The sequence below is a fragment of the Scatophagus argus genome, chromosome 9 (genome assembly GCF_020382885.2).
Source record: "Scatophagus argus isolate fScaArg1 chromosome 9, fScaArg1.pri, whole genome shotgun sequence".
Lineage (NCBI taxonomy): Eukaryota > Metazoa > Chordata > Actinopteri > Scatophagidae > Scatophagus > Scatophagus argus.
This window is the reverse complement of record NC_058501.1, coordinates 21,118,560-21,129,184: the sequence shown is the minus strand read 5'-3', so window position 1 is coordinate 21,129,184 and position 10,625 is coordinate 21,118,560. Positions and strand designations below refer to the sequence as shown.

The following is a 10,625-nucleotide window of genomic DNA, read 5'->3' as shown; positions in this document are numbered from 1 at the left end:
CCTCTGTCCTCGGACGGACGATAGATGGCGATAACCAATCTGTAGAGAAGTAGAAGAAGAAGAAGAAGAAGAAGAAGAAGGAGAAGTAGAAGAAGAAGAAGAAGAAGACGGAAAAAGAAGACGAAGAAGAAAATGTAATGTAACATCACATTAAGGGTAAGTGACCTGATTTCCATAGATTTTTGAGCGTAATATCGCGTGTGGTTTAGTTTCCGTTGAGCTTTCAGTGTTCACTGGCGTTGAATGACTTGCTCTGGATATTTGGTTGTTTTTGATAGCCTCCTTAGCCGTTATCGTTGCCTGTCTAGCGGTGAATCAACGTTCCGATGTTACCAGTCATATCACACAACAGTTGCCGATTTGTGGGAGCTTGTGACAGGCGTGAAATTTGGTCTGACCGCTAAACGGAAAGTACACCTCAATCCGGGCACGTATCGTGATTTGTGACACAAAGTTGTTCTCTCGTTTAGCTCGCTCTGTTATAGACCTCTTACGGTGACATTGCATTGACATTGTTCACTGGATAAGGACAGGAGCTGTTAGATATTGTACAGATTGTAAAGCCCCTCTGAGGCAAATTGCTGTTTGTGATACTGGGCTCTATATCCAAATTAAAATTTAAATGAACAATTTAGCAGCGCTCTTCGGTTAGCTCCCGGTGGAATAAAAATAATAATAAATGAACAGGTTGCTCCTTCTGTCAAGTATCTTCTGTACTATTACTGTTATTACAACTATAAACTATTACTATGCTTTGAAATAAGGTCTTTCTGCAGCTCTGTCTGTTAACCCTAATATTTAATTTGGAGTCTTGGGGGCCCGCTCTCCTCTTTAACAGCTCAAAAACAAATTTAGTATTGATACACAAATTGTCTATTGGTGATATCTGTCTGCTGAGACCCAGGGCTCTGTCTCGTCCTTATTTTCTTATTGTTTTGCTGTTTTCGGGATTGTTTTGGGATCCACAATTCTGAAGAAACATAGTTAATGAAACATAGTTAATTGTGAGTCTCATTCACTGGTTATCAAATACCAAGTGAAATTCAACTATCAGCTTTTTCTTTTTCCTGCGGCATGTTTACAAACAGCGACCGAGAAATCCTGCATAGTAGTAGCACATTTCTTTTCCTATAGGGATGACCCTGGTTTTGCATGAACAAATATGGATGACATTTAATTAGCAAATTCCACATAAAAAACATGAAATAGTTTCTTATTTGTAATAGTACATTATGGTCATGTCTGTGTCAAATAAAGCCCAATTTGTGTTTTGGGCTGGCACTTATGATACAAAACAGCACTGCTACTTTTCCGTCAAATCGTTAGAGATCAGATGATTTAATGTCCTCTTACCTCTGTTACAAAACTTAACATACGTTCACTGATCAGGAAGATCAATGCAACATGAACAAACCAACTGAAGTAGCCAATTTCATGTTGCAAGCGAGACACCATTTTAAAATGTGGTAAACATTGATCCCCGAGTACTGCTAAATGTGATAAAATTTGTCAATATGTCAAAAATGTTGATGTTTTCCAGCAAAGAGACAGTGCAACTGGAGAGGAACAGGCCAACAGATAAGAGGGCCATTTAGTGAGTCAAGCCACAACAACTAGATGGCAGTAATACCTTGAAAAATACTCAGAACTGAACCTGATTTAATCCTGTAATTTTCCTTGCCAGTTTGGCAACACTAGTTAGTGATTTTTTTAAGCTATTTTTTTGTGCCATTGGTAGTTTATTCTGCTCTGTCATTGCTTCCAATTGTTTCTGCAAGAAATACCCCATCTGACAGAATGAGCTTCATTTCTTTCAAAATAAGTTGTGACTGGTCTTCTTTTTTAATAACTTTTTCTTTTCAAATCCACCATAGTGTGCTGGAAATGAGTTGTGTTTTCCACCTCCTGGTTTCCCGCGGTGACCTTTGCCATGGTCGTTTACTGCTCGCCTTGTCTGGACGGTCCCTGTTGTTCAGAGCACTCAGCACCAGTCTGCAGATCAGCCGCAGCCTGCAAGAGAGCTACAGGCTTCTGCAGCTGCCTGACGAGGGACACAGCAGTCCTGTGCAGGTGAAAGAAGCTTACTTGCGCCTAGCCAAGCTTTACCATCCGGACTCTGGTTCTCCAACTGCAGATGCAGTGCTGTTTGCGCGGGTCGAAGAAGCCTACCGAGCTGTGGTGGCACATCAGCGCCAGAGCAGACAACCTGATTTGGGGAAGGAGGTGGAAGATGAGGAGCCCAGAGGTACAGCAGTTGCACACAGACACTACCTCAGCTATGAGGGCGTGGGTTCAGGCCCGCCCAGCCAGCGCGAGCGTCAGTACCGGCAGATTCGTGTCGACCGAGCAGCTGAGAAGGTTTTGGACTATCGGCAGAGGGAGCACGAGAGGTCAGCTGCAGCAGAGGGGGCGCTGGTGGAACGCGATATGCGTCAGCGCAGCCGGAAGATCAAAATCACCCAGGCTGTGGAACGGCTTGTGGAAGATCTAATCCAAGAGTCCATGGCTCGAGGAGACTTCAAGAACCTGAGTGGAGCTGGAAAGCCCCTCAACAAGTTTGAGCACAATCCATATGCTGATCCTATGACCTACAACCTGAACCGAATCCTCGTAGACAATGGTTACCAGCCGCCGTGGGTCGTCACACAACGCGACATCCGAGAGACCGCTGCAAAGATCCGAAATAGGTTATTGGAGGGGAGGGCCAGACACGGTGACCCCATGAGCCCCAGAGAGCACAGCCAGTGGGAGCAGCTATGTACATCTGTAGAGGAGGAGCTGGCGAAACTTAACAAGGTAGTGGACAATTACAACCTCATCGTGCCAATGCTCAGCATGCAAATGGTTCACTTCAGTTTGTCACGAGAGATTGACCGCGCTGTGAAAGGAGCTCGCCAACACAGACTGGACCAGCAGAGAGAGAGAGAGAAAGAGAGAGAGAGGAGGAAGGAAGAGAAAAAAAGAGCCAATGCTGTTACGAAGCATAAACATACAAAACAAGGCCTGATGTCTTGGATGAAGAATTTGCTGAGATTGAAACACTAAAACTCTGAATCCAAGTAAACAGGAAAATATTTCAGATCCGAAGTTTATTTATTTTTTCTGCTAAAATCAATCATTACAATCCATCAGCTAGTATTTTAGATAGACTGGCTTACCTGCTTATGTCTATACACTGTGAATCAAAGTCAATGGTGTCACTTAACCAGCTTTGCTCTACTGTTATCATCCAGATGTGCTAGGTGGTCCTCAGCTGTTTGTGGAAGAACAGTATTGAACAATCACAGCAGCTTCACTGTAAAGTGTGAGGAACTCCATGTGTTATAAACAAAGATCACAACATGAGGCAAATCCATGATACTAGTTGTTTCTGTGAAATCACTGATCTGACACGCTCTAACTTTTGGTTGCTATGTGACATTAAAAGTTAAAGCAATTAAACATCTTGTGTTCCGGGGTTTTTCATCATTCAGTCAGGGAAATGTTAAATCACTGAATGCCTTATTCTAGTCTGGCAGCTGCTCCGGCGTTGCAGATGACGACGGCCTCCTTGCTTTTGGCTCCGTTACCCGTGGCCTCCCTGTGTAGAGCCTGAGCCACAGCCCTGGACGGAGTCATCACTTTGGTCCAGTCGTGGGCGATGTACTGGTGGTACGGATCATGAGAGCCTTCCAGCTTCTTGGAACGAATGTAGCTGACCATGATGCCGAATGTGAAGAAGCTGAACATGCCGACCACCAGAAGGATGTACATCATTCCCTGAGACTGAGCGCGGGCCCTGGCTGCAGCCACGTGGTGCACAGCCTGCTGGGTGGTGTAGTTCTCAGGTGTCAGTGGAGACAGTATAGTCGAGCTGTTGAGGCAGTGCTGAAGGAAGGAGAGCAGGAGCGACTGCAGCTCAGTGGTGTTGATGTGTGACATGACTGACCTCTGCTGGACACTCAACGAACTGCAACAGAAGGAAGGTGAGTTTGTAAAAAACAAATAAATAAATAAATAAAAGCTGGTAAAATATTTGTTTTCCTTTCATTGAATAGTGCATGCTAAAAGGAAAGAAGGTGGAGGAGCCTCTTAGAGAGTGACATAACAAGCACAAAATGGGGGAATTGGCGAGAAGAAAATGGCACAAATCTGTTATTTCAAATAAAACTCAGTTTCTCAGAATTTCCAAATGCTCTTGAAGTGACACTTGAGTGTGTTGTCATATGTTAAAAGTCCACACTTTAAATGCATCCTCTCATTCCTACCCAACAAACTTCAGTTTGAATGCTGGATACGGATAACTACTTTTGTTTTTCTTCATCCTGGCTGAGTTAGTTTTGGTGTTATGAAAGCATGAAAGGTGAAGTGAAAGAGAAGCTGAATCCTATAGATTACGTGTGCATAATTATTCAAGCTTTGCTCAGTAGAAAGAAAAGCCTACCTTTCAAGGATCTGTGATCAGTTCCTGCTATGATGCCCACCAAAAGACAAGGATCATTTCAAGTCTTGTGTCTCCAGCAGGACCAGAAGGAAGTATTCCCACGCCTTGTAGAGACGTACATCCACCCCCACCTTCACTTAGTCACAGTGTGCCCTCCTTTGTGCTCATGTTTTTATGTGGAAAAGATGGCCAGCATGTTCGGCATGTCAACAGGTTTAATGAAACGAGGAGGTCACAGGGCAAGGTCAAAAGCTGGATATAGTGGGGCAGTGGTGTAGCATGTTTAAACAAAGAGCAAAGAGCTGAAATGAACAGTTTGCAGCAGATTAGATGAGCATTTGTTTGGGGTTAGGATGTTTACTTCACATCCCATTTAAGCAGTGCTGATATGATGATGTGTCATCAGGGACAAATAGATAGATATATAAATGTAGATAGAGTTTACATCATTTGTGCCTCAAGGCTGGTGTTTAAAGTCGATTTCTAAAGAGGCTGTGTGGTTGGTTGTGTTGCCTCGTGTCTTAGGAAAGTCTCCTGTTCCCGCTTTGCGGCAGCTCAGCGTTGTCCTGAGATGTGTGCTCATTTTCAGGGCAGCAGGAGAACAAAGCTGCTTTCAGAGCGAAGGTCGTTTGGACAGCCAGCAGTCCAGCTCAGACTAGACAGAGTTACAACACAATCACCTCCAAATGTCCTTTGACTTGGTGTTTGTGTGTTGCCTACAGTAAAGTAGTATTAGCAGTAGTAGTAGTAGTGTAGTGGGATTGGCAAGCAGGGAACAAAGTTTGTTCGGAAGATCAATGCTGTATTTCCTCCAAACATGTTTATTAATTGGCTCGTTGTCAAAATTAACGCTGACAAAATCATTAGTAACTGTTTTTAAGTCTGACTTTGTCTTAGTTCATTTATAGACTTCTCGGATACCGAGAGGTTTAATGAAACTGAAAAACTCTCTTTTTGGTGTGATTAAGATATGACGCTGGCCATAATTCAATATAGAGGCCAAGTTTGCTACGTGTAATTTTCAAACAGTAAAATCATTATATATATATTTGTGGTGTGGTCAAAAACGGATGTAAAAGAGGATATTAGTTGCTCTAGAGGTTTGTGCAGTACACACATCAGCCACCAGACTGGCTGAAATCAGCAGGCTGATTAAATAAGTCAGTGATTTAAAAAAAACAAACTAAACAAAAAAAAAAACAGCAGCAGCCATTTGGATAACTAATGAATTGTTTTTGTCCTGTAGAAACAGCAACAACTTTTGCTTGAATGTCTGGATGTCAAATTCAACAACAATACAAAAATTCATTGAGTTCCCCACACTGAGAGCTCAATTTACAAACGTCAAAGCCTTCAGTCGTCCCACAGACTTAAGGCGTCTTAAGGCATCCAACCTGCCATCAGCTTCCATTTGCAGTTAACCATATACATTTTATATATGAGTGAGGCGTTAAAAATCAACCTCTCATACAGTAAATGAGTCTTTGACAGCAGAGTCTTGGTACAATAACACATCTTGACTCTCGCAGAGATGATTTTACCTGCTGGACACAAAAGGAAAAACAAAAAAAATCCCAGAAATTACATGCGTTCATATGTGTCCTATTATCACATGTTCCTAAATGAGATGCCGTAAACGTGTTTATTGGTGAAAGATGAACTCAACCGTGATGTCACTCCAGCTGCACCCCGTCACAGCTGTCTTTTGATTCTAACAGCCTGGAAATATAAAGAGAAATGAATTGTTTAGAGGTAAGAAACAACAGGAGACGAACAAAAAACATTTAATCAAATGGTGAGGAAATATTCCGAATGCACCTTTAATTTGGTCAACAATCATCTGTACGGTATGTGTTAAAATGTTTGACAGCATCTGACACACCTGAGCCCAAGGCCAAAGGCTTCATTCAGAATCAATCACATCACATAAAAGACAAGTGACTCACTCTGCCTGGGCCTTGAGAGCTTTACGGGCCTCGCGAGCTTCTTGCTCCTTAGAAATCTTCTTGTAACAGTAGACCAGAGTCACAATGAGCCACAGCTGCAGAACCACGATGAGCACGTACATCATTATCTCTGAAATCACTGCTGTCAACTCCTGATTGGCTGGAAAAGAGGATCCAACAGTGCAGCATGAGAGCGGAAGCATGTCCAACAGGGTTAAGAATGTGTTTACACACAAACACACAAACGCAGTTGAAGGTAAAATTGCTCTTAAGTCAGAAACCAGTTTAACTTTGCACAAGATGACTGATTGGTAAATGGCTAAGAAGGACCTCTGATTAAAAAAGACAACAAGACACCATATAGACAAAAGTAATGGGATGTCTCTTACACCAACAGGGACTTAAATGACATCACATTCACAGTACACAGACAGCTTCCACTCAAGGCTTTGTTTCCACACCAGGAAAAGAAAAACCGATTGGTATCACGTTATAATGTGAAAAGTTTATTGTTCTAACAATAAATCTATCATGTACTGAACATTATAACAGTATTTTTCACATTATTACAACATACACACTTCAGATAGATAAACGTATCACATTTAGTTTATTGTTATAACATGATAAGATGGGAAAGACAAGGAAACACCAGCTGATAACCATGGCTAGATTAAGATGCTGGTCGGTTTGAGTTGCATATGGTGGCAGTTCCTCAGACTACCACCAGATGGCAGCATATTAAAGAAAAGCATATTAAATTTTTTCCAACTGTTCTTAGGTGAAGTATTGAGGTACTTTATTTACTTTACTTGAGTCTTTCTATTCTATGCCACTTTATGCTTCAACTCTAACCGATTTCAGAGGGAAAGACTTTTTACTGAAATACATTCATCTGAGCTACCAGTTACTTTTTGGACTAAGGTTGTACCTACAAACTGAACTGAACTGTGACTGGGCTTCTTGTTGCATTTCACAAATCTGTGAGCAACTAAAATACTTTCCTTTTGAACTTCTCAGATGGCCCAAAAAGATGAAATTTTCAGGATTTTCCAAAAAAAAGCAAAGATTAGAGAAAAATACAAGAGTGTGGAGAAGAACTTTCAGCAGAACCACTGGATTAAACTACCTGGCTGTGTATTAACTTGTTCAAATGACCCCTCCAGCACATCCAGCAGTAAGAATACTGCTTGATGCTTCAGTTTGTGCAATCACATAATGTAATATATAAGGATACTTCAGCCACAAAGGCCGTTTTTCTGTAGAATGACTACTTTTACTTTTGATACTGAGCATATTTTGCTAATAAAAATTCCATAATATAAAGGACTTCTACTTGAAGCTGAGTATTTTCACATTCTTGTTTAAGTACTTTTACTTGTGAGGGACCTGAATACGTCCTGTACTAGTGCTGGCTGCCAGCCTCTTCAGAGACAGACCCCACCTTACCTACAGCCACCACGCTGAGCTCCACCTCCTTCTCCACAGTGACATGCTCATCATACTGCGACAGGATGAGGGTGCGGTGGATCGTGCAGCGATATGTCCCCGTGTCATTGAAGGTCACATTATGGATGTAAATGGTTCCTGTCGACACATCGCTGTCTTGTGTGCCGTGCCAGTCCAGACGGTCGCTGAAGTCTTCATGGAGGACGTCAGCAATGGGGTGGTCGTAGTGGAAAATCTGAGAGAAGGTGTAGAGAAGGGAAATAAATGGGATGACTTTTCCTGGGGGGTTGAAGAGCCTGCCTGCTCTGAATATGCTGTTCAGTACAATAACGTCTCTCTATAAACTATAGTAAGCAGGGCAACATGTCCCTCTGAAGCAGAGGACACAGGCACACAAAGTAATAACAAAGTGTGCAGATCTACTTGGGCTCTTTTTTTTTTTAATTTAGATATATTACATTATTAGAACCGTGGAAATTAAGACAATAAAACGTACAAACAACATAAATATAGATTTCTTGTATTCAGTGAGTGACTTCAAAAATGAAAATAAAGTTAATATTCTTCTTCATTCACAAGCCCAAACCAGACTGAACAGTCTCTTCGAAGACTCTGCTGGTGGACTCACATGCCTGAACTCCTCCTCTCCTGGCGGTCTGAAGTGCCAGTCCACGGTGGCTCGAGCAGAGACCTCCTCCCTTCTTTTACAGGAGATGCAGCCCAGCAGGAAGCCTTCTCCTGCCACGGCTTCGGTCAGAGAGTCCACCTCCGAACATGCGCCGTGACACTGACACACTGCAGGAGAAGAAGAAGACGCCAGAGTAGAAAACTCGAATGATTAAAATGAATGGGAAAGAGAGGAAGAACATGCAAGAGTACCGACAAACATTTAATTTATCATTTAGAGTTTGTCCCACTTGATGTCAGTCTAAATAAGGCCCTCCGAAAGTGCTTGTAGCTGTTGGTATTGTATATTTGTTAGAAAGTGATGCTGAACTGCTGTGTTTTTAACGCGATGTGGATATAAAAGATGTTTAGATCTTACGAGGCAAGTTTATTTGTGCAGAACCTGCAATTCAAAGCGCTTTAGACATTAAAAAGGCATAAAGACATAAGATAAAAGAAACACATCAATATAAAAGGATTTTAATACAGTAGAACATTAATTGTTTTGTTATTATTAACATTATTTATTATTACCAATAAGAATACACGCAATTATAAAACAGTAAGATGTAATCATTTATGCATTCACTTCTCACTTTTTAAATCGTGCAACTTTAACCACCTACATCCGTAGTTTCTCATGATCAGCCTAACTACAAGGACATAATCAATTTTGGACTTACCAAGAAGACTGAAGACAACTCCAAGAGTCAAGTGGCATATCATTTCTGCTGGAGCACCTTTTGGCCAGCTGCTGCACAAAATACTGAGCTTTCCTGGATGTAAAACTGCAGAGAAATAACTGTGCTTATTAACGTTACGTTACTAACAAAATGCCTCTTGAGTCCTGATTAATCCTTCATGACAAACCAGTCCATCAACTCAGCACTGCTCCACTACACAAAAGCCAAAAAATGAAACATCAGCACGTTGTTGTTTACTTAAAAAAAAACAACAAACAAACTTAAGCCTCTGTGTTTCTTCTCCGTACTTTCAAATCTCCCCTGCAGTCCTGTTGGACTTTAAGGCAGCTATATTTAGAGCGTGTGAATCCAGGAGAGTTGGACATTGTGACTGCTGAAAGCCAGCGGGAAACCTGAGATGATGAGACCTGATCTTGCCCATAACTACACAGCATGACCGTCCAAAGCAAGACTACAGCCATGTTTCTTCTGATTTATATCGATTTTACATTCTAAAGATTTCTTATTACCTTTTTTTGTCTTATTATCAGTGTGTTTGTGCTGCTCTATGTGGTGGCTTCCATGTTCATTTTTAAATAAGAAAAAGGAAAAGCAGGTCCAGCATGCAAAACTATCCCTGACATGTTTTGTTAAACAAATCATTTCACACAATCAAAAGCTTAGAGTGGAGCTCATAGGGACGTACTTCATGATATTTTATCTGTAAATAAATAGTACATTCTTCTCTCCTCCACAGGTCAGGGGTCAGCCACACAGCTCTGCAGATGGCAGGAGTTGAATGTGTTTCCTCTTGTGTTTTGCATGTTAGGTTATGTTACCATCTCCCTGTAAAAAAAACCCCAAAAACCAGCTGCAGTCAGGGCTGTGAGAGCTTTAGTTGTAAGTCATAACGCACACCTTACAGCAAACTTTGTCATACTCAGGTAAAGCTAATTTTATCAAGACTCAGATGCCAAGTTAAGTGCCATCGTATTTCTGTTCAGTGTTTGTTTCTGCCTCATCTTCTGTTTATCTTCTTTTTTTATGTGCTAAATGCATTCACTTTAGTTAGTGTCAGAAATGATCTGTACTCATTTTCTAATATATTTAATTGACTTTAATATTTATTTTTCGTCTCAAAGATTCAACTGAACTAAATTATACAAATGCACAAAGTTTCATTTTATTTTCTGTTTCTGTTTTCGTTTCTTCTTTCTTGTTTTTCACCTTTAGTCACCATAATCAGACGAATTCACGTGGATACTCACATGAATGTGATTTTCCGCTCAATGTGATGGTGTGCTTGGATTGCTCAGGTGCTTCAAGCAAACCATATTCTTTAATTTTACATCAGTCGTTTACCCACACATTTCACACATCTGTCCAATTACTCGCTCCAGAGGAAGTCACATTTTGTACACGTAGTATATAGTCGCTCTTCTATCAGTTTTGATCTAC

The 10,625-nt window shown here is 41.3% G+C and overlaps 3 protein-coding genes across 5 annotated transcripts; 1 reads left to right on the top strand and 2 right to left on the bottom strand.

Annotated features, from left to right (window-relative positions):
- The first annotated feature begins 16 nt into the window (after positions 1-16).
- On the top strand, positions 17-3,079 carry dnajc28 (DnaJ (Hsp40) homolog, subfamily C, member 28). Its single transcript, XM_046399983.1, has 2 exons — positions 17-156; positions 1,875-3,079. Exon 2 carries the CDS (start codon positions 1,885-1,887, stop codon positions 3,043-3,045), a length of 1,161 nt encoding a protein of 386 aa, XP_046255939.1. The 5' UTR covers positions 17-156; positions 1,875-1,884; the 3' UTR covers positions 3,046-3,079.
- Positions 3,080-3,281: 202 nt separating this feature from the next.
- Positions 3,282-4,576, bottom strand: LOC124065005 (potassium voltage-gated channel subfamily E member 1). Its single transcript, XM_046399990.1, has 2 exons — positions 4,424-4,576; positions 3,282-3,949 (listed from the first exon to the last, which is right to left on the bottom strand). Exon 2 carries the CDS (start codon positions 3,919-3,921, stop codon positions 3,502-3,504), a length of 420 nt encoding a protein of 139 aa, XP_046255946.1. The 5' UTR covers positions 3,922-3,949; positions 4,424-4,576; the 3' UTR covers positions 3,282-3,501.
- Positions 4,577-5,156: 580 nt separating this feature from the next.
- On the bottom strand, positions 5,157-9,539 carry si:ch211-225p5.8 (uncharacterized protein LOC555567 homolog). Of its 3 annotated transcripts, none has more exons than XM_046399988.1 (6): positions 9,168-9,539; positions 8,447-8,613; positions 7,819-8,053; positions 6,370-6,529; positions 6,090-6,142; positions 5,157-5,967 (listed from the first exon to the last, which is right to left on the bottom strand). In XM_046399988.1, exons 1-5 carry the CDS (start codon positions 9,208-9,210, stop codon positions 6,097-6,099), a joined length of 651 nt encoding a protein of 216 aa, XP_046255944.1. In that variant the 5' UTR covers positions 9,211-9,539; the 3' UTR covers positions 5,157-5,967; positions 6,090-6,096. The 3 variants fall into 3 exon arrangements, with proteins under 3 accessions (XP_046255944.1, XP_046255943.1, XP_046255942.1); XM_046399987.1 differs by having other exon boundaries at positions 5,157-5,964; XM_046399986.1 differs by having other exon boundaries at positions 5,159-6,142.
- Between the last annotated feature and the right edge of the window lie 1,086 nt (positions 9,540-10,625).